Genomic DNA, 23,387 nt, shown 5'->3' with positions numbered 1-23,387 from the left:
GTCCTGCTTTACAGAGCTGCGTGATGTATCTATCAGGAAATAATAAAGCCATAGTGTGGGATCGAACTTCCGTATCTGGGCCGATTAGGTTTGTTTGTAGGAGTCCAGAGACGGGGGTTGGATCCCACCGCACGACGTCAATGTTATCTCACAAGAACTTTATATTAATCCTAATATAGGAACACGTTGAGTGGCGGTGAGAGGCAAGAGCAACACATTATGTGGAAGGAAATTAAACTTATTTTACTGATACATGTTTTATTATCAAGAAAATAATATAATTTCTACAACACTAATTGCATAATGATATGAGCAATATTGCAGGACCAGAGCCGGGCTGTTGCAGCAGACGATCGTAGTGACAAATATCATGAAAACTGGTGGTGAGAAGCCTGTCCCTGTGGGGCGACCCAGTACGGCGCCCTCACACTCTATACACTTATGTTAGTAGCTTATGTTATATATGCTTTCTCAAAGCTCAAGTTATGGTAAATATGAAGGACAGATCAGAGGCCCGAGGAGAGCGGTGGTTCAGCATCACGGGGACACAGACTCATCAGCACCTCGCCTCCGATGTGACCGGAGAGGTTCATACACGAGTACACACTCTAGGGAGGGTGAGTAGCAGAGGTCGTTCTGCGTGGACCACTTATCACAGGAGATGGAGGGGGTGCAGGGGGGGGGGGTGTCTTAGGTCTTGAGAGTCTTGGGAATGGGGGTTCTGGGGGCCTAACTTTTTCTTGAAAAGCTTATTTACTTTTCAGAGCACTCCAGCGCCCGCGAACACCAGAACCTGCCTCACCCAGGCACGACACCTGCCTCACCCAGGCACGACACCTGCCTCACCCAGGCACGACACCTGCCTCACACAGGCACGACACCTGCCTCACCCAGGCACGACACCTGCCTCACACCACCCTGCACACACAACCAATCAAAGAATGATTTACACATTAAAAACAAAACTTAAAACTAACAACGTATGGCAGCGAGACCGTCCAACACACACACCAGGCCAGAGTCAGCAGCAGCAGGAGGTCTAGGTGAGCTTGACCAGCGCGTCCATCAGGACCTGCATGTCGCAGTTGATCTCCCGCACCAGGGCCTTGATCTGCGGCTTGGAGTTGAGCAGCTCCACGGACTGCGTGTACGGGTTGTAGCGCACCGAGAACGGCCGGGGGATCGTCGTGGCGAATTGTCTGCAACGGGACACACCAACCACATTAGTGTATCGCTAGAGCGGTATACCTGAAAGGAACTAGTATATGGAACAGATTTAAACGTATAAAGTCATATACTACACATGTGGGTGATTGACTTAGGCGCGTACTCTAACGTCTCAAGGTTTCATGAATTGTTAACTAAGAAACAATAACCTGCTGGTTATTAAAGCCGTGATGGTGAGTTAACAACCTACAACTTCAACAAGTTAATCAATACTTATATATGTTCTAACTTACAAGTTTTCTTAATAGTTCTGAACGCTATCATATAAGACCCCCACTGAACACCTGGAGTGTAGGTACTCTGTGAACGCTATCATATAAGACCCCCACTGAACACCTAGAGTGTAGGTACTCTGTGAACGCTATCATATAAGTCCCCCACTGAACACCTGGAGTGTAGGTACTCTGTGAACGCTAACATATAAGACCCCCATTGAAGGGGAGATAAAAGGTACTCTGTGAACGCTATCATATAAGACCCCCACTGAACGCCAGGAGTCCAGGTACTCTGTGAACGCTATCATATAAGACCCCCACTGAACGCCAGGAGTGTAGGTACTCTGTGAACGCTATCATATAAGACCCCCACTGAACGCCAGGAATCCAGGTACTCTGTGAACGCTATCATATAAGACCCCCACTGAACGCCAGGAGTCCAGGTACTCTGTGAACGCTATCATATAAGACCCCCACTGAACGCCAGGAGTCCAGGTACTCTGTGAACGCTATCATATAAGACCCCCACTGAACGCCAGGAGTCCAGGTACTCTGTGAACGCTATCATATAAGACCCCCACTGAACGCCAGGAGTCCAGGTACTCTGTGAACGCTATCATATAAGACCCCCACTGAACGCCAGGAGTCCAGGTACTCTGTGAACGCTATCATATAAGACCCCCACTGAACGCCAGGAGTGTAGGTACTCATGTACTCACATCATCTTCTGCTTGGCGTCCTCAAAGCTCTCGGCCACGTAGTAGACAGGCTGGTACTCTGTTATGGGGTACTTCTGCTCACACGTCTTGGAGGGGTCGAAGATCCGCAGCTCCGGCTGGTCACTGAGGCAGTACTCAAGCTCCCCAAACGACGACAGGAGACCCGCTCCAAACGCCTTGTTTTCACCGTTTTGCCGACAGATGCCGTACTCGACGGTGAACCAGTAGCACTGTGGAGACAATGTATTATAAATTGCTAAGAAAGTAAGTGCATATTTACATAGCAAACCAATTGAAAGGTCAGCCAACACTCTGAATACTTTCCGTTAGAGTTCACACTAGAGGCCAGGTTAGCTTAGGTCACTATAGGTTAGGTCACCATAGGTTAGGTCACTATAGGTTAGGTCACTATAGGTTAGGTCAAGTCACTATAGGTTAGGTTAGGTCACGAAAGATTGGGTCAGGTTATAATAGGTCACGCCAGGTCCAGCCAGATTAAATTAGGTAAGGCCAGAACAAGACAGATTAGATCGGGTGAGGTCAGGTCAGGTTAGGCTAGGGCACGTGATTCTAGGTTAGGCTCAAATGCTGAGCCACTTATTATTAAGTGCGGTTTAGCACACTTAACTACCGTCCACACATGCGGCGCTGTTACAACCATCAACATACCACACATAACCCCATTACGTCACCACGATGTATTTCTGAGAGAATCTTCAGAGCAGGACTGGAATCGAACCAGTGTTACGCGCACCTTGACCCCTGGACGACGACATGCTACAAGTAACCCTCCTCCATGACATTATCTGAACCAATACAATAATCTACCAGTGGGGTGAACAAGGGATGGGGAGGACCTTCGACACCCCGCCGGCATCCTGTCCTCATCGAGGTCACTAGTGTTAGTGCTCTAGGGTAAACTCAGATAAACTCACCGTGGCCAGCTTCTCGATGAACTCGTCGGGAGCTCCGAGGGAGGCCAGGCCGATCTCCTGAGAGAACTGGGCGAAGGCCGGGTCGGCCAGGAGGGGGGCGTGGCCCAGTAACTCGTGGCAGATATCCGGCTCCGGGGTGTAGAGCGGCTTGCTGGGGTGCCGGATGTACTGCGTCGAGTGGAAGACCCGGAAGGCCAGACCTGCCAGGAAGTCTCGAGACGACAGCAGGCCGGCTACAGGCCGCAAGGTGAACCCGGTACAGTCTAGGGGGGTGAGGGTGTGGTCAGTCAACCTCTCGAGGCTTGTTAAGGACATTTCTAAAGCTTATTGGCCAATTAACCAGCAAGTATACATGAGCCTTAACCACTGGTCAAAACTAAAGCACACTTTCAATCTATAGCCATCGAGAATACATTTTACGTTGAGTATTTCTTGATATCCTAAACTATACGACGCAGTTCAAATATATGTATTGCTAATCCAAGCTAGATATGGTTTAAATAATACAATTCTTATTTTAAAGCTTAATGGTATTAATTAAAGAAAATACTGCATATTCTAAAGTAATCTAGCTAGAAACATTATTAAATAAAGTTCATTAACTATATACATATACTTACAATTACATATACTTACAATTACTTAATATTACAGATAATTGTTAACGTGTGAACAAATTTATATTTTATTAAATAGTTATACCCACAAAACTGTTTTCTTATAATCAAGTATTTCATAGAAAACGTAATTATTAATTTCTTTAGAAGAGTAACTAATGTTTCTGAAAGTATGCACATAATTCGCTTGCTAAAGAAGTAGTTCAAGTTTCTTATATTAAAGTTTCCTTCAGAGAAAATATATATCTTAATCTATTAAAAGGGGTAACTTTAAAGTTTCATCAAAGGTCACACACCATTTACTCTCTAAAGAAGTAACCATATAAAAGATATTCATCTCTTACCTTTAAGGAAATTCGAAACGTCTTGAAGCTGAGGAACATTGTCCTCTCTGTAGCCACAGTTTTCTATGAGTAGCGGGAAGACAGTGTTATGTTCCTTGCAGGCGTGGGTCTTGTAGAGCTTGGCTAGGTTCCGGAACACCACGCCCCACGTCTCCTTCTCCTCGGCCGTGTACTCCACCCGTGGGATCTCCTGATTGCTGCAAACAAACATTAAATAAAAAAAATTCGTATATATCAGTTATATAGTAATTACTCGAGACTACGTTCTCGTATAATAAACACGCAGAAATGGTTAAATAATGCGACAGAGATGAATGAAAGATTGGCTTCACTGACGTGACCAAATGTAAACTGTGTCAACAAAATTATTCCCACACCCTCCGTCACTATGTGATGGAGTGCGAAAAGATACGTGAATTCAGAGACAATTTTATAACTAATGTTCCAACGATGTGTAAATATTTCATTCAAAATGATCTGCTACCAGAAATTTTAGGCAAATATCTCCAGTTTGCTAACTGTAGGTAGTAACTAAGTGATTGTAACCTATCCACCGCTGCCCACTGGATGGGGGGCGGTGTGCAGGACAAACATATCAATTGTGACACTAGCTCTCCACATATGTCAGTTGGTTAATTTAGAACCTGTACTTGTGGTCGATCTCGAACCCATTGTTGATGTGACGACTTATACTGAATTTTGTAACTAGCTCATCAAGATTGTAACTTGCTTAGCTAAATGAATTGTGGGGTTCAGTCCCTGAGCCCATTATGTGCCTCTGTAACCCTTCCCACTACCGCCCACAAGATGGGTATGAGGTGCATGATAAATGAACTAAGCTAACTGTGAGGGAGTGGGAGATTGGGGTCATCAGTCACCGAATAGTGTATCAGTGACGAGGCCCAGGAGCTCAAGTCGAACCCCAGTAAGCACAGATCATTTCCTCTAATGCGCTAAGTTAGTGAAGGCATGTGAAGGTGTGGTTGAGTACTCACTGCTTGTAGTGGTAGGCGATGTCAGCGAAGTACTTCCTGCGCGCCCTGTACACGGGGTCGGTGAAGCCGGGATGGTCCGCGTCCAGCTCCGACCCGTACGACAGGATCTGGTTGGCGAAGCGGTCCAGGTCCGCGATCTTCCGGGGGAACCAGGGCACAGTGCCTGGAGGAGGGAGTACAGATGGCGTGGTCAGGTGTGGCGGTGGCACCCCGGCCTCCTAAGGCTCCCCAGCGTCAAAGAAAACTGTCGTGCTAAAGTGCCCTTATCCTAATCTACCAGAGGACCCACAACAGAAAACAGGATATCAATTTTGAGCCGCAACCATATTCTAGTACGACGATTTTTGGCGTTAGGTAGACTATACGTCAAAATGCGACGCTCTATTAAGATGACTGGTTGGGTGTGGTCAGATGTGGGCGTGGTCATGTGTGGGCGTGGTCATGTGTGGGCGTGGTCATGTGTGGGCGTGGTCATGTGTGGGCGTGGCTACCGTTACCTGTGGCAGGTGGCTACCGTTACCTGAGGGTGGAGGTGTATGGGGTGAGGGTGGAGGTGTATGGGTGAGGGTGGAGGTGTATGGGGTGAGGGTGGAGGTGTATGGGTGAGGGTGGAGGTGTAAGGGGTGAGGGTGGAGGTGTATGGGGTGAGGGTGGAGGTGTATGGGGTGAGGGTGGAGGTGTATGGGTGAGGGTGGAGGTGTATGGGGTGAGGGTGGAGGTGTATGGGTGAGGGTGGAGGTGTAAGGGGTGAGGGTGGAGGTGTATGGGGTGAGGGTGGAGGTGTATGGGGTGAGGGTGGTGGTGTATGGGGTGAGGGTGGAGGTGTATGGGTGAGGGTGGAGGTGTATGGGTGAGGGTGGAGGTGTATGGGTGAGGGTGGAGGTGTATGGGGTGAGGGTGGAGGTGTATGGGTGAGGGCGGAGGTGTATGGGGTGAGGGTGGAGGTGTATGGGTGAGGGTGGAGGTGTATGGGTGAGGGTGGTGGTGTATGGGGTGAGGGTGGAGGTGTATGGGGTGAGGGTGGAGGTGTATGGGGTGAGGGTGGAGGTGTATGGGGTGAGGGTGGAGGTGTATGGGTGAGGGTGGAGGTGTATGGGGTGAGGGTGGAGGTGTATGGGGTGAGGGTGGAGGTGTATGGGGTGAGGGTGGAGGTGTATGGGGTGAGGGTGGAGGTGTATGGGGTGAGGGTGGAGGTGTATGGGGTGAGGCTGGAGGTGTATGGGGTGAGGGTGGAGGTGTATGGGGTGAGGGTGTAGGTGTATGGGGTGAGGGTGGAGGTGTATGGGGTGAGGGTGGAGGTGTATGGGGTGAGGGTGGAGGTGTATGGGGTGAGGGTGGTGGTGTATGGGGTGAGGGTGGAGGTGTATGGGGTGAGGGTGGAGGTGTATGGGGTGAGGGTGGAGGTGTATGGGGTGAGGGTGGAGGTGTATGGGGTGAGGGTGGTGGTGTATGGGGTGAGGGTGGAGGTGTATGGGGTGAGGGTGGAGGTGTATGGGGTGAGGGTGGAGGTGTATGGGGTGAGGGTGGAGGTGTATGGGGTGAGGGTGGAGGTGTATGGGGTGAGGGTGGAGGTGTATGGGGTGAGGGTGGTGGTGTATGGGGTGAGGGTGGAGGTGTATGGGGTGAGGGTGGAGGTGTATGGGGTGAGGGTGGAGGTGTATGGGGTGAGGGTGGAGGTGTATGGGGTGAGGGTGGAGGTGTATGGGGTGAGGGTGGAGGTGTATGGGGTGAGGGTGGAGGTGTATGGGCCAGGGGTGCCATACAACAGGAACATAAGCTCACCCTTGTTGTCCAGATGGTTCCTGGAGATGACCTGGAAGTAGGAGCAGCTGGCCCTCATCTGCTCCATGGCGTTGCCGAGGTCTCCGGTGGTGGAGTCGCACTCCACCATGATCTCGTACTTGGCCTCGCGCCTCGAGGGCCGCGACTCAATGTGCAGGAGGTTGACGTTGTGTGCCTGTGTACCACACCCTCACATCAGTCTGGGATACACTCCACTCAGGCCGTGTGTACCACAGGCTATTATTCTCACTCTATAAGAACAGCTGTCTAACTAGCCTGACCTGTCCTATACGATGTAGGTAACGGAAATGGAACGGTCTAGCTGTTTGGCGGGTCTGGGTTCGATCCCCAATGGTCCAGGTGGGGGCCCTAACCTTCCCTCTGCTCTCAGGTATGTTAGTCCCAGCTTAACACTCTCCACAACGACCATTCTTATATTTAGTTCACTGTATCTGTCTGTCTCCTCAGTCGGTCCTGATGCACAGTGGGCTACGTCCTCGGCTCACAACCAAAGGACCCGGGTTCAATCCCCGGGGCTGGACAGAAACGGCTCCATTTCCTTTTACCGCATGCCTCTGCTCATCTATCAATTAAATAGGTACCTGGGATTTGGACAGCTGTTGTGGAGAGCATCCTGCATCAGGTCAGCTCTTGGTCCCAAGGAACACGTCAATACACCTAAGGCTTCCTGTCCCCAAGAAGAGAATTATTCCCTTGTGGCTGAGTAAGGTCCTGGGGACCTACACTGAACCCCGGTATACTGACCTGGCCTGAGTAAGGTCCTGGGGACCTACACTGAGCCCCGGTATACTGACCTGGCCTGAGTAAGGTCCTAGTGACCTACACTGAGCCCCGGTATACTGACCTGGCCTGAGTAAGGTCCTGGGGACCTACACTGAGCCCCGGTATACTGACCTGGCCTGAGTAAGGTCCTGGGGACCTACACTGAGCCCCGGTATACTGACCTGGCCTGAGTAAGGTCCTGGGGACCTACACTGAACCCCGGTATACTGACCTGGCCTGAGTAAGGTCCTGGGGACCTACACTGAGCCCCGGTATACTGACCTGGCCTGAGTAAGGTCCTGGTGACCTACACTGAGCCCCGGTATACTGACCTGGCCTGAGTAAGGTCCTGGGGACCTACACTGAACCCCGGTATACTGACCTGGCCTGAGTAAGGTCCTGGGGACCTACACTGAGCCCCGGTATACTGACCTGGCCTGAGTAAGGTCCTGGGGACCTACACTGAACCCCGGTATACTGACCTGGCCTGAGTAAGGTCCTGGGGACCTACACTGAACCCCGGTATACTGACCTGGAAGATCTTGAGAGCGTTAGCGAGGGCGCCGACCTCCTCAGCCATGGAGAAGATGATGGTGGTGCTCCTGGGCTCCTCCTCGCCCTCCAGGATGTACTGACCGCCCTCCATCAGTGTCGGCTGCTGCACGGGGTCAATACAACACTTTATTAATGACACGTGAACACTAGACATGTTATCTGTTATCTGTGTTAAGTCTGACCTTCGCTTCAACATGTTAACATCTGACACTTATCATTAACCAGTGTTCACTTGTGTTCACCAGAAGACTAAGTTGAGCGTCAAGTTCCTTCAATGTTCAGGTCGGAAGAACAAGATAACAAATGAACACAAGCACAGTATTGATGACCAAACAACACGTCAGAAGATGAAGAGACGACGACGTTTCGGTCCGTCTTGGACCATTATCAAGACACACCACTTGATAATGGTCCACGACGGACCGAAAACAATGCAAACTGGAACTAGCAGGTCCATTGTTCACTATAATGAAATGTGTGAAGTGACACATGTGTGTGGGGCAAGTAACAACATGTGTATGTGGCAAGTGACAACATGTGTATGGGGCAAGTGACAACATGTGTATGGGGCAAGTGACAACATGTGTATGGGGCAAGTGACAACATGTGTATGGGGCAAGTGACAACATGTGTATGGGGCAAGTGACAACATGTGTATGGGGCAAGTGACAACATGTGTATGGGGCAAGTGACAACATGTGTATGGGGCAAGTGACAACATGTGTATGGGGCAAGTGACAACATGTGTATGTGGCAAGTGACAACATGTGTATGGGGCAAGTGACAACATGTGTATGGGGCAAGTGACAACATGTGTATGGGGCAAGTGACAACATGTGTATGGGGCAAGTAACAACATGTGTATGTGGCAAGTAACAACATGTGTATGGGGCAAGTGACAACATGTGTGTGTGGGACAAGTGACACACATGTGTATGGGGCAAGTAACAACATGTGTATGGGGCAAGTAACAACATGTGTGTGTGGGACAAGTGACACACATGTGTATGGGGCAAGTAACAACATGTGTATGTGGCAAGTAACAACATGTGTATGGGGCAAGTAACAACATGTGTATGGGGCAAGTAACAACATGTGTATGTGGCAAGTAACAACATGTGTATGGGGCAAGTGACAACATGTGTGTGTGGGACAAGTGACACACATGTGTATGGGGCAAGTAACAACATGTGTATGGGGCAAGTAACAACATGTGTGTGTGGGACAAGTGACACACATGTGTATGGGGCAAGTAACAACATGTGTATGTGGCAAGTAACAACATGTGTATGGGGCAAGTAACAACATGTGTATGGGGCAAGTAACAACATGTGTATGGGGCAAGTAACAACATGTGTATGGGGCAAGTAACAACATGTGTATGGGGCAAGTAACAACATGTGTATGGGGCAAGTAACAACATGTGTATGGGGCAAGTAACAACATGTGTATGGGGCAAGTAACAACATGTGTATGTGGCAAGTAACAACATGTGTATGGGGCAAGTGACAACATGTGTGTGTGGGACAAGTGACACACATGTGTATGGGGCAAGTAACAACATGTGTATGGGGCAAGTAACAACATGTGTGTGTGGGACAAGTGACACACATGTGTATGGGGCAAGTAACAACATGTGTATGTGGCAAGTAACAACATGTGTATGGGGCAAGTAACAACATGTGTATGGGGCAAGTAACAACATGTGTATGGGGCAAGTAACAACATGTGTATGGGGCAAGTAACAACATGTGTATGGGGCAAGTAACAACATGTGTATGGGGCAAGTAACAACATGTGTATGGGGCAAGTAACAACATGTGTATGGGGCAAGTAACAACATGTGTATGGGGCAAGTAACAAAGTCAGTAGACTAACAGATGTTGTCACAGCTCGTATAAGACTTGGCTACAAGTATCTCTGGCAGTTCGGCTTGTATAGGGATCTAGATGAAGTAAAGTGTACAGTGTGTGGACAAAGACAGGGACACACACTCCAACACTATATCTCTCTTGGACTGTAGTAAAATAATCAAAGAGACATTTAGAGATAAATCTAAACTCACGTTGTATAAAACGGCAAACCATCTTATTACTAAGGATAAATTACCTGAAATCCTTGCACTGTACCCATATTTTGCTTCCAGTAGATGACCGACATATGAGATTCAGAAACAAGTAGTGTATTGTGAGGACTAATAATAAACAGAAGCTCCCCTATGACTCTGTAATATCTCCATTGGTCAAACTATTATGTATTAGCGATAAGACCTGCCATTAATGTATGATGACTTACTGTAAAGATGTAGCTCTTATAATAGCACTTTCTCTGTAACTATCTGACATTGTATCTATAAGGTGTGAAGGATTGAAGAAATTGTTTATGTAATAATCTAAGATGAGGTCTGATAAAGACCTTTTGTGCCCTCTGTAATGCTTTTGCGCTACCGCTCACAGGTTGGGGATGGGGTGCACAATAAACTAGCCGCCTCCGGTGGCAACAATAGAAAACAATCGTAGTTTCTCCATCTTCTGGTGAGTGGTTTGGTCATTATATCTTCAGCCCCGTTATTGTGACTCATCGTCTGCCTGCACCTTATTCCAGTGGTTTCCAGTGGCACCAAAGTTCCCCCAGCGTCATTATCAACCTACAGTGGCACTGTTGACCTCTAGTGTGACCAGAGGTCACTTGTGGTCACCAGTGCCTCACGAGGTCACCTCTGAGCACCACCTTCACCTCTGCAGAGGTGGGGTGCGTGGCCAAGATACAGGAAGCATTTCCTCTCTGGATCGCGCCACTGAGGCGCCGGACTAGAAAACTAACTGCTCTTGGGTCTCTGGTTTACCAAACGCGTTCCTCACCCACCTCATTAAGTGCACATTTGCCTCAGGTGCCAAGGGTCTACGAGTCTATGGACACGAACCTGTAGCAATGTTCTTGGTCCCTGTTTGTACACATTTTCTGGTTCTTAGTGCAGACGGCAACCAAGCTGTTAGTGACACACTGTACTGTAGAGAGGTGACAATGACTCCACTCTCACACTGAGGGACTGTAGCACACTTGCAGCCCCTGCAACACTGACAGCCACTCACGATAGGTCACGAACCACGGACAAAGTAATAACGTGTCCACTGCAAACAACATAAATAAAAATCTAAGTTTTAGAAGCAAAACAAAAGGACGAAAAGCAATATAACCTGAAAATGAGCGTCAGGTCCGACAGGTTTCCGTGATAACGCTGTCGGTGGTGTCGGCGTCGACCCAAGACTAAGGTGCGGTGACAGCTCCACCGTGGTATATATACAGACAGGCGCGCGCCGTCCAGGCGTCGTCGACCTTGGCGCGCGGCGACGGCTGGCCGCGGGAAACAATATTCCCCAATCGTCACGTTTCCTTCCCCAGACACCACAGTCCTCTTGCTCACGGCGTCACTCTCGGCGGCTATAACTGCCTCACAACCTAGTGCCACGTTGTACAGTACAACACCAGGTGATAATATTGGGTTACTGAGGAGGACTGAGCCCAACTTAACAGCTTGGGCACTCACGCCAAAAGTTACGTCAGACGAGCGGTTATTACGAGACAATGGCGGTCGCCTCACGCGTCCAAGGACGTGCTTGTGCTCACTACAACATAGTGCCACTAACAACATGGTACCACTAACAACATGGTGCCACTAACAACATGGTGCCACTAACAACATGGTGCCACTAACAACATGGTGCCACTAACAACAAGGTGCCACTAACAACATGGTGCCACTAACAACATGGTGCCACTAAAAACATGGTACCACTAACAACATGGTGCCACTAACAACATGGTGCCACTAACAACAAGGTGCCACTAACAACATGGTGCCACTAACAACATGGTGCCACTAACAACATGGTGCCACTAACAACATGGTGCCACTAACAACCCCGGGGTTGTGGGGACACAGGTGATCACAACACAGTGTGGAGCACATCAACCACTGTACCTCCTGTGTCAGGTCAGATCATGCCGCAAAAGAAAATGTATATATGCTGGTTAGCATTGTAAATGTGTGGCCACGTCTGTGGTAGAAAAAAAAACTGCTCCACCACCACACATGTACCACACATGGTACATGATCTGGAAAGGAAAAGATCAGTGGTTGCTGTGGGTATTAGGGAACAGGAAGGAACCAATAGGACAGAGTGGAATGACAAGGACAAAGCAGCAGTGAATGATGTACTAAAGGCACTAGACATGGAAGGGGCCGAGCATAGCATTGAGAAGGTTTTCAGGCTAGGCCGGTACAACAAAGACCGAGACCGAATGATAAAGATAGTGTTTGCAAACGAGAACACAAAGGAGAGGATCCTATCAAGGAAGAGCTCCCTGAAAAACGTGGGAAAATTAAAAAATGTATTCCTCCAGCGAGACATGACAAGGGAGGAGAGAGCCGTGGCGGCAGAAGCAAGGATGAGGCGCAGGGCGAGAGGGGAAAACCAGGAAGTCACAGCTCCCAACACAACACCCCCAGAGGCGAGGGGGGAACCCACAACCAGCTACCCAGTAACACCAGAAGGGAGGACAACCCCGCCTCCCTCCTCTGCATAGAAAACCCCCCTACCCCAAACCCTCCCTGCCCCCACTCAAAAGTTCAGCCAAATCTCCCTCCCCCCACACCCAATCCCCACCCTTCTACCCCTCCCCTCCTCCCGAGTCCTCCCTCCCCCCCTTTCCTTCCCGTCCTCCCTCCCCTTTCACCCCATACCCTCCCTGTCCCTCCCCCTTCACTGGATCCCCCGCCCCTCATTCCAGTATCCTCTGAGATCCTGTTACCCACCTCACAGGTCCTCACACCCATGGAACAGCCTCCCCCACCAGCAGAACACTCACCAAGGAGGCGATTTGAGAAGGGACAGAAGAAAGTGAGCCTCAAAGCGATGTACACTAACATAGATGGAATTACAAATAAAGCAAATGAGCTTGGAGAACTGGTACTAGAGGAAAACCCAGACATAATAGCCCTCACAGAAACAAAGATCACGAAAACAATAACAAATGCAGTGTTCCCACAGGACTATTATGTTATGCGGAAAGAGAGGGAAGGAAGAGGTGGGGGTGGTGTAGCTCTGCTGGTAAGAAAAGGCTGGGATTTTGAGGAGATGGATATTCAGGGCTGTGAAGGTTTCAGTGACTACATAGCAGGTACTGTAACAAATGGAGGGAAAAAAATTATAGTCGCAGTCATATATAATCCACCACCAAATGACAGAAGACCTAGACAGGAATATGATAGAAACAACATGGCCACCATTAACATAATAGAAAGAGCAGCTTCTGTTGCTAGCAGGAATGGATCTGGACTACTAATTATGGGAGACTTCAACCATGGGAAGATAGATTGGAAGAACAGAGACCCGCATGGAGGACCAGAAACATGGAGAGCTAAGCTGCTGGACGTGGCAACAAGAAACTTTCTAAGCCAGCATACCAAAGAGCCAACAAGAATGAGAGGAGAAGATGAACCAGCAATGCTTGATTTGATATTTACCCTAAATGAATGGGATATAAGGGAAGTTAAGATGGAAGCGCCCTTGGGAATGAGTGACCTCAGTGTATTGAACTTTGAGTACCTGGTAGAGCTAGGACTTATCTCCCCCCAAAAAGAACTAGGAATCAAAAGGCTGGCATACCGAAAGGGGAATTATGAACAGATGAGAAGTTTCCTAAGTGAAATACCTTGGGACACAGACCTCAGAGACAAGTCTGTACAGGGTATGATGGACTATGTTACCCAAAAGTGTCAGGAGGCAGTAAACAGGTTCATCCCGGCCCAAAGGGAAAAATCCGAGAAGCAACAGAAGAATCCATGGTATAATAGGGCATGTATGGAAGCGAAGAAACTGAACAAAAAGGCGTGGAGGAACTTCCGGAATAACAGAACACCAGAAAGCAGGGAGAGATACCAGAGAACCAGGAATGAGTACGTCAGGGTGAGAAGAGAAGCAGAGAAAAATTTTGAAAATGATATAGCAAACAAAGCCAAGACCGAACCAAAGCTACTCCACAGTCACATCAGAAGGAAAACAACAGTGAAAGAACAGGTATTGAAACTTAGAACAGGCGAGGACAGGTATACAGAGAATGACAGAGAGGTGTGTGAGGAACTCAACAAGAGGTTCCAGGAGGTCTTCACAATAGAACAGGGTGAGGTCACTGTGCTAGGAGAAAGGGAGGTAAACCAGGCGGCCTTGGAGGAGTTCGAAATTACGAGAGAGGAGGTCAAGAGACACCTGCTGGATCTGGATGTTAGAAAGGCGGTTGGTCCAGATGGGATCTCACCATGGGTACTGAAAGAGTGTGCAGAGGCACTTTGCTTGCCACTCTCCATAGTGTATAGTAAATCACTAGAGACGGGAGACCTACCAGAAATATGGAAGACGGCGAATGTGGTCCCAATATACAAAAAGGGCGACAGACAAGAGGCACTGAACTACAGGCCAGTGTCCTTGACTTGTATACCATGCAAGGTGATGGAGAAGATCGTGAGAAAAAACCTGGTAACACATCTGGAGAGAAGGGACTTCGTGACAAATCGCCAACATGGATTCAGGGAGGGTAAATCTTGCCTTACAGGCTTGATAGAATTCTACGATCAGGTGACACAGATTAAGCAAGAAAGAGAGGGCTGGGCGGACTGCATTTTCTTGGATTGTCGGAAAGCCTTTGACACAGTACCGCATAAGAGGCTGGTACATAAGCTGGAGAGACAGGCAGGTGTAGCTGGTAAGGTGCTCCAGTGGATAAGGGAGTATCTAAGCAATAGGAAGCAGAGAGTTACGGTGAGGGGTGAGACCTCCGATTGGCGTGAAGTCACCAGTGGAGTCCCACAGGGCTCTGTACTCGGTCCTATCTTGTTTCTGATATATGTAAATGATCTCCCGGAGGGTATCGATTCATTTCTCTCAATGTTTGCGGACGATGCTAAAATTATGAGAAGGATTAAAACAGAAGAGGACTGTTTGAGGCTTCAAGAAGACCTAGACAAGCTGAAGGAATGGTCGAACAAATGGTTGTTAGAGTTTAACCCAACCAAATGTAATGTAATGAAGATAGGTGTAGGGAGCAGGAGGCCAGATACAAGGTATCATTTGGGAGAGGAAATTCTTCAGGAGTCAGAGAAGGAAAAAGACTTGGGGGTTGATATCACGCCAGACCTGTCTCCTGCAGCACATATCAAGCGGATAACATCAGCGGCATATGCCAGGCTGGCCAACATACGAACGGCATTCAGAAACTTGTGTAAAGAATCATTCAGAACTTTGTATACCACATATGTCAGGCCAATCCTGGAGTATGCAGCCCCAGCATGGAGTCCATATCTAGTCAAGGATAAGACTAAACTGGAAAAGGTTCAAAGGTTTGCCACCAGACTAGTACCCGAGCTGAGAGGTATGAGCTACGAGGAGAGACTACGGGAATTAAACCTCACTTCGCTGGAAGACAGAAGAGTTAGGGGGGACATGATCACCACATTCAAGATTCTGAAGGGGATTGATAGGGTAGATAAAGACAGTCTATTTAACACAAGGGGAACACGCACAAGGGGACACAGGTGGAAACTGAGTGCCCAAATGAGCCACAGAGATATTAGAAAGAACTTTTTTAGTGTCAGAGTGGTTGACAAATGGAATGCATTAGGGGGTGATGTGGTGGAGGCTGACTCCATACACAGTTTCAAGTGTAGATATGACAGAGCCCGATAGGCTCAGGAATCTGTACACCTGTTGATTGACGGTTGAGAGGCGGGACCAAAGAGCCAGAGCTCAACCCCCGCAAACACAACTAGGTGAGTACAACTAGGTGAGTACACAAGGTGGTAGGGCCAAGTGCCAGCTCTTAACTCCACACAAGCTGGTAGGGCCAAGTGCCAGCTCTTAACTCTGGCGCTTCAACCAACAGTACTTTATTACAACGACTATTTACACGTCTTCTGATCATGTTTACCATGAAGACAGTAGACAACCCACTCATTTGTGAGCGATTCTCTCACTTGCTCACAACTCTTTTTGCTCTTGCGTCTCAAGTAGCGATCTTTGTCTCTTTGATGCGTCTGTGTCTTATTGGTCAGTTGGTTAGTGAGTACTCAACCACACAGAGGGAACCAGAGATCCTTCACCCACAGGGTTATCAACCCATGGAACCGCCTACCCGCCGAAGCCCAACATGCCAAAACTCTTGTTAAATTTTAAAGTCCAATTGGAAATAATCCTCAAGGCAAATGGGAGGACATTTGACAAGCCGCCGGCTTCCTGTCCTCGTCGAGGCCACTAGTTTGAGTGGCCCTCGGGTAAATTATGATAACTGCACCATATTCACAGTGTACACTCTATGTAGAACAGGTTACATGTCCTGCCTGTTGTGGACCACCACCATCACCCTCTCTGGTTGAGTGGTCAATACCACTGTGGTTGAGTGGTCAATACCACTGTGGTTGAGTGGTCAATACCACTGTGGTTGAGTGATCAATACCACTGTGGTTGAGTGATCAATACCACTGTGGTTGAGTGGTCAATACCACTGTGGTTGAGTGGTCAATACCACTGTGGTTGAGTGGTCAATACCACTGTGGTTGAGTGGTCAATACCACTGTGGTTGAGTGGTCAATACCACTGTGGTTGAGTGGTCAATACCACTGTGGTTGAGTGATCAATACCACTGTGGTTGAGTGATCAATACCACTGTGGTCTTACCTCCAGTGGGGAGGTCCAGGTCCAGCTGTTATTTTCACCTGAGTGGACCACCACCTAACAATGGTTTACATCTTAAAAGCCCCATTAAAGCCCCTTAACAAAGGCTTCCCAACTGGGCTGGTCTACGAGCCGCTGGTGTCTGGACAATCAACGCTCAGGTCTTCCCAGTGTATTTCAAGTACATTTCCTACGATATCGGAAAAGATTGCAACATTGTATCCTTGGAATTTAACAAAGCCTTTACCACTCAGCCTCACGAGGATTGGCGTAGAAACTGGAAACCCAATTTTTCTAATCTACAGTTTTCAAATTTGGAGTAGAAAACCCCCACGATGTTGGGGTTTTTGAAGATGGACCTGAACCTGGTTCTTTCAACGAAATTTGAGTTAGTGTATATGGAGTGACCGAGCTCAGTAAGAACCCGTTGTTAGTGGAGGGCCTCGGGACTCTGTCCTGGGACCTCTGTTGTTAGTGGAGTGCCTCGGGGCTCTGTCCTGAGACCTCTGTTGTTAGTGGAGTGCCTCGGGGCTCTGTCCTGGGACCTCTGTTTTTAGTGGAGTGCCTCGGGGCTCTGTCCTGGGTCCTCTGTTGTTAGTGGAGTGTCCCGGGGCTCTGTCCTGGGGCCTCTGTTGTTAGTGGAGTGCCCCGGGGCTCTGTCCTGGGACCTCTGTTGTTAGTGGAGTGCCTCGGGGCTCTGTCCTGGGACCTCTGTTGTTAGTGGAGTGCCCCGGGGCTCTGTCCTGGGACCTCTGTTGTTAGTGGAGTGCCTCGGGGCTCTGTCCTGGGACCTCTGTTGTTAGTGGAGTGCCTCGGGACTCTGTCCTGGGACCTCTGTCGTTAGTGGAGTGCCTCGGGGCTCTGTCCTGGGACCTCTGTTGTTAGTGGAGTGCCTCGGGGCTCTGTCCTGGGACCTCTGTTGTTAGTGGAGTGCCTCGGGGCTCTGTCCTGGGGCCTGTGTTGTTAGTGGAGTGCCCCGGGGCTCTTTCCTGGGGCCTGTGTTGTTAGTGGAGTGCCCCGGGGCTCTGTCCTGGGGCCACTGTTGTTAGTGGAGTGCCCCGGGGCTCTGTCCTGGGGCCTGTGTTGTTAGTGGAGTGCCCCGGGGCTCTGTCCTGGGGCCTCTGTTGTTAGTGGAGTGCCCCGGGGCTCTGTCCTGGGACCTCGCAGGACACCAAGGCTTTGCGGGCTCCTATATATGTGCTGCGCGACAATCTTCATAAACTTTGAAAATGTAGGAAATATTTGGCAGATACAGTTTAATGCTAAAGAATTCTTATTTATGAGCCCAGGTGAAGATAGTCACAGTGAGGAAGATATCTGTGAGTCTTGATTAGTTTGGTTCTTAAGCCAAACAAACGTCCAGAAAAAGGCGACGGTAATACTGGGATATATTTCTGGAAGCGTTAGAAGTAAGACCTCAAACAAGGAGTGTATATACAGAGAGGTATTCAGGCGAGGAGTCACAATAACGTGGCTGAAATATGTTGACCAGACCACACACTAGAAAGTAAAGGAACGACGACGTTTCGGTCCGTCCTGGACCATTCTCAAGTTGATTGTCGAAACGTCGTCGTCCCTTCACTTTCAAGTGTGTGGCGTGATCAACACAGAGGGAGTTATCAAGGGGGAAAGCGCCACGCCATTACGACTATATAGCACTGGGAAGGGGTTCAGGATAAGGATTTGGAATAAGACGTGGGGGTGGGGGGGAAGGGTGGGGGTGGGGGGTGGGTGGGGGTGGGGGGGGTTGGGGGGGGAGGAATGGTGCCCAAACACTTGGACGGTCGGGATATACACTTAGTAGTTCACTTTAGCTGTGAACTATATCCTGGAGGGAAGTAACCTTGGTGGTTGGACAGTAGACCATTGTTACGGCCTTAATAACAGGTTGACGGGCCTGAAGCCCAACAGTAAACCAATATATAGGTTTAGTCATGAGCCTAATCCTCCAGTTGAGTGATGGTCGTCATACTGTAGGAAGGATAACAGTTCACTTGAACACTTACCAAGAAAGGTGACTTAGTTAGCCCCAGGAATTATAAAGACGTCCAAACCTTTACTAAGAAAGCTTAACTTACATTTTCTATGAGGACGAGAGTCACTGGGTCACATTACTGAATTAAATGGATGAAAGAGTATAACAAGGGACATATATTATATTTATCCACACAAAATAGAACACGAAAAAGTGGATATAAATTGCATAAGTTCAGATATAGGAAAGACCGGGGTAAATACTGGTAGATTATGGATTTGTGGTACACTTTCCTGCGTAACATAATAGAAGTGGGATATCGGGATTGTTTCAAGCGTAGGTTAGACATATAAAAACGAGAGTGGCTAGTTATACATCTGCCTCGTATACGCCATTGGGCCTCCTGGAACGACCAATTTGCTTGTGTACTGTACCAGTGGTGTCTGCTCCAGGAGCAATAAAGAGCCGGGGTGCCAGCAGCTGTGTCTGCAGACACAGACGCCTGAAGACACAGACGCCTGCAGACACAGACGCCTGCAGACACAGACGCCTGCAGACACAGACGCCTGCAGACACAGACACCTGCAGACACAGACGCCTGCAGACACAGACGCCTGCAGACACAGACGCCTGCAGACACAGACACCTGCAGACACAGACACCTGCAGACACAGACGGCTGCAGACACAGACACCTGCAGACACAGACACCTGCAGACACAGACACCTGCAGACACAGACGCCTGCAGACACAGACACCTGCAGACACAGACGCCTGCAGACACAGACGCCTGCAGACACAGACGCCTGCAGACACAGACACCTGCAGACACAGACACCTGCAGACACAGACGCCTGCAGACACAGACGCCTGCAGACACAGACACCTGCAGACACAGACGCCTGCAGACACAGACGCCTGCAGACACAGACGCCTGCAGACACAGACGCCTGCAGACACAGACGCCTGCAGACACAGACGCCTGCAGACACAGACGCCTGCAGACACCACTCAGTGTACCAGTGACGCGCCAGCCCCACACTCCTGGACACTCCTCTCGCGGGAGTGTCGCCTTTCCTGCTCCATACAGGAGCCTCACGCCCTCAGCAGGAGCCTCACGCCCTCAGCAGGAGCCTCACGCCCTCAGCAGGAGCCTCACGCCCTCAGCAGGAGCCTCACGCCCTCAGCAGGAGCCTCACGCCCTCAGCAGGAGCCTCACGCCCTCAGCAGGAGCCTCACGCCCTCAGCAGGAGCCTCACGCCCTCAGCAGGAGCCTCACGCCCTCAGCAGGAGCCTCACGCCCTCAGCAGGAGCCTCACGCCCTCAGCAGGAGCCTCACGCCCTCAGCAGGAGGCTCACGCCCTCAGCAGGAGCCTCACGCCCTCAGCAGGAGCCTCACGCCCTCAGCAGGAGCCTCACGCCCTCAGCAGGAGCCTCACGCCCTCAGCAGGAGGCTCACGCCCTCAGCAGGAGGCTCACGCCCTCAGCAGGAGCCTCACGCCCTCAGCAGGAGCCTCACGCCCTCAGCAGGAGCCTCACGCCCTCAGCAGGAGCCTCACGCCCTCAGCAGGAGCCTCACGCCCTCAGCAGAAGCCTCACGCCCTCAGCAGGCGCCTCACGCCCTCAGCAGGAGGCTCACGCCCTCAGCAGGAGGCTCACGCCCTCAGCAGGAGGCTCACGCCCTCAGCAGGAGGCTCACGCCCTCAGCAGGAGCCTCACGCCCTCAGCAGGAGCCTCACGCCCTCAGCAGGAGCCTCACGCCCTCAACAGGAGGCTCACGCCCTCAGCAGGAGCCTCACGCCCTCAGCAGGAGCCTCACGCCCTCAGCAGGAGCCTCACGCCCTCAGCAGGAGCCTCACGCCCTCAGCAGGAGGCTCACGCCCTCAGCAGGAGCCTCACGCCCTCAGCAGGAGGCTCACGCCCTCAGCAGGAGCCTCACGCCCTCAGCAGGAGCCTCACGCCCTCAGCAGGAGGCTCACGCCCTCAGCAGGAGCCTCACGCCCTCAGCAGGAGGCTCACGCCCTCAGCAGGAGCCTCACGCCCTCAGCAGGAGGCTCACGCCCTCAGCAGGAGGCTCACGCCCTCAGCAGGAGCCTCACGCCCTCAGCAGGAGCCTCACGCCCTCAGCAGGAGGCTCACGCCCTCAGCAGGAGCCTCACGCCCTCAGCAGGAGGCTTACGCCCTCAGCAGGAGGCTCACCATTGGTATGCTCCTTCCTCGACATCTACAGTTTTTATATCAATAGAAAACCCGCAATGTTGAAGTCAACTACGGGCTCACCATAGACCGTGCTACTTGAAACGAATCTTAAACAACAACAACAGTGTTGTGTTGACAGCAGCGCCTGTACTGTTGTGTTGACAGCAGCGTGATGTATTAGGGGGGGGGGGGGGGTGGAGGGGTGATGGACTAGAATCTAGTCCTATCGGGCTGTAGGCCTTCAGCGGGTGTAGGCCAACAGCGGGTGTAGGCCAACAGCGGGTGTAGGCCTACAGCGGGTGTAGGCCTACAGCGGGTGTAGGCCAACAGCGGGTGTAGGCCTACAGCGGGTGTAGGCCTACAGCGGGTGTAGGCCAACAGCGGGTGTAGGCCAACAGCGGGTGTAGGCCAACAGCGGGTGTAGGCCAACAGCGGGTGTAGGCCAACAGCGGGTGTAGGCCAACAGCGGGTGTAGGCCTACAGCGGGTGTAGGCCTACAGCGGGTGTAGGCCAACAGCGGGTGTAGGCCAACAGCGGGTGTAGGCCTACAGCGGGTGTAGGCCTACAGCGGGTGTAGGCCAACAGCGGGTGTAGGCCAACAGCGGGTGTAGGCCTACAGCGGGTGTAGGCCAACAGCGGGTGTAGGCCAACAGCGGGTGTAGGCCAACAGCGGGTGTAGGCCAACAGCGGGTGTAGGCCAACAGCGGGTGTAGGCCAACAGCGGGTGTAGGCCTACAGCGGGTGTAGGCCAACAGCGGGTGTAGGCCTACAGCGGGTGTAGGCCAACAGCGGGTGTAGGCCTACAGCGGGTGTAGGCCTACAGCGGGTGTAGGCCAACAGCGGGTGTAGGCCAACAGCGGGTGTAGGCCTACAGCGGGTGTAGGCCTACAGCGGGTGTAGGCCAACAGCGGGTGTAGGCCAACAGCGGGTGTAGGCCTACAGCGGGTGTAGGCCTACAGCGGGTGTAGGCCAACAGCGGGTGTAGGCCAACAGCGGGTGTAGGCCTACAGCGGGTGTAGGCCAACAGCGGGTGTAGGCCAACAGCGGGTGTAGGCCAACAGCGGGTGTAGGCCAACAGCGGGTGTAGGCCAACAGCGCTTGTAGGCCAACAGCGGGTGTAGGCCAACAGCGGGTGTAAGCCTACAGCGGGTGTAGGCCAACAGCGCTTGTAGGCCAACAGCGGGTGTAAGCCTACAGCGGGTGTAGGCCAACAGCGGGTGTAAGCCTACAGCGGGTGTAGGCCAACAGCGGGTGTAGGCCAACAGCGGGTGTAGGCCAACAGCGGGTGTAGGCCAACAGCGGGTGTAGGCCAACAGCGGGTGTAGGCCAACAGCGGGTGTAGGCCAACAGCGGGTGTAGGCCTACAGCGGGTGTAGGCCAACAGCGCTTGTAGGCCAACAGCGGGTGTAGGCCAACAGCGGGTGTAGGCCAACAGCGCTTGTAGGCCAACAGCGGGTGTAGGCCAACAGCGGGTGTAGGCCAACAGCGCTTGTAGGCCAACAGCGGGTGTAGGCCAACAGCGGGTGTAAGCCTACAGCGGGTGTAGGCCAACAGCGGGTGTAGGCCAACAGCGGGTGTAGGCCAACAGCGGGTGTAGGCCAACAGCGGGTGTAGGCCAACAGCGGGTGTAGGCCAACAGCGGGTGTAGGCCAACAGCGGGTGTAGGCCAACAGTGGGTGTAGGCCAACAGCGGGTGTAGGGCAACAGCGGGTGTAGGCCAACAGCGGGTGTAGGCCAACAGCGGGTGTAGGCCAACAGTGGGTGTAGGCCAACAGCGGGTGTAGGCCAACAGCGGGTGTAGGCCAACAGCGGGTGTAAGCCTACAGCGGGTGTAGGCCAACAGCGGGTGTAGGCCAACAGCGGGTGTAGGCCAACAGCGGGTGTAGGCCAACAGCGGGTGTAGGCCAACAGCGGGTGTAGGCCAACAGTGGGTGTAGGCCAACAGCGGGTGTAGGCCAACAGCGCTTGTAGGCCAACAGCGGGTGTAGGCCAACAGCGCTTGTAGGCCAACAGCGGGTGTAGGCCAACAGCGGGTGTAGGCCAACAGAGGGTGTAGGCCAACAGCGGGTGTAGGCCAACAGCGGGTGTAGGCCAACAGCGGGTGTAGGCCAACAGCGGGTGTAGGCCTACAGCAGGTGTAAGCCTACAGCGGGTGTAAGCCTACAGCGGGTGTAGGCCTACCTAGCCTCCCCCGTAGGCTGTAGGCCTACCCCAGCCCCCCCGGGGCACAAGGTGCCCCGGGGGGGGGGCCTGGGTGGTGTTCATGGGGTGTAGTGGAGTACACCTTGTACCCCGGGGGGGGGGGGGAGGCCTGG

The 23,387-nt window shown here is 51.4% G+C and overlaps 2 protein-coding genes across 9 annotated transcripts in view; both read right to left on the bottom strand.

Moving 5' to 3' along the window:
* Nucleotides 1-238: 238 nt before the first annotated feature.
* Hn (phenylalanine hydroxylase) overlaps nucleotides 239-23,387 on the bottom strand; it is a 65,675-nt gene continuing 42,526 nt past the window's right edge. For 2 of the 8 annotated variants that reach the window (XM_069301977.1, XM_069301976.1), the window contains exons 2-8: nucleotides 8,150-8,275; nucleotides 6,835-7,009; nucleotides 5,053-5,215; nucleotides 4,058-4,254; nucleotides 3,097-3,359; nucleotides 2,162-2,391; nucleotides 239-1,199 (exon numbers count right to left, since the gene is read on the bottom strand). In XM_069301977.1, coding sequence (XP_069158078.1) covers nucleotides 1,040-1,199; nucleotides 2,162-2,391; nucleotides 3,097-3,359; nucleotides 4,058-4,254; nucleotides 5,053-5,215; nucleotides 6,835-7,009; nucleotides 8,150-8,275 — 1,314 coding nt within the window. In that variant the 3' untranslated portion in view covers nucleotides 239-1,039. Of the gene's footprint in view, nucleotides 1,200-2,161; nucleotides 2,392-3,096; nucleotides 3,360-4,057; nucleotides 4,255-5,052; nucleotides 5,216-6,834; nucleotides 7,010-8,149; nucleotides 8,276-11,369; nucleotides 11,527-23,387 lie in introns of those variants that run through there. The other 6 variants (XR_011222256.1, XR_011222254.1, XR_011222255.1 and 3 more) reach the window with 6 other exon arrangements.
* On the bottom strand, nucleotides 5,316-6,521 carry LOC138350919 (uncharacterized histidine-rich protein DDB_G0274557-like; the record flags this gene model as incomplete). The annotated part of the gene is made up of 3 exons (XM_069302380.1): nucleotides 5,316-5,325; nucleotides 5,972-6,081; nucleotides 6,477-6,521. Coding segments are annotated over 3 exons (165 nt in total), but the record flags the coding sequence as incomplete, so codon positions are not given.

The sequence above is a fragment of the Procambarus clarkii genome, chromosome 47, assembly GCF_040958095.1.
Source record: "Procambarus clarkii isolate CNS0578487 chromosome 47, FALCON_Pclarkii_2.0, whole genome shotgun sequence".
Classification (NCBI taxonomy): Eukaryota; Metazoa; Arthropoda; class Malacostraca; order Decapoda; family Cambaridae; genus Procambarus; species Procambarus clarkii.
The sequence above is the reverse complement of the archived record's forward strand: the minus strand, read 5'-3'. Positions and strand labels throughout refer to the sequence as shown.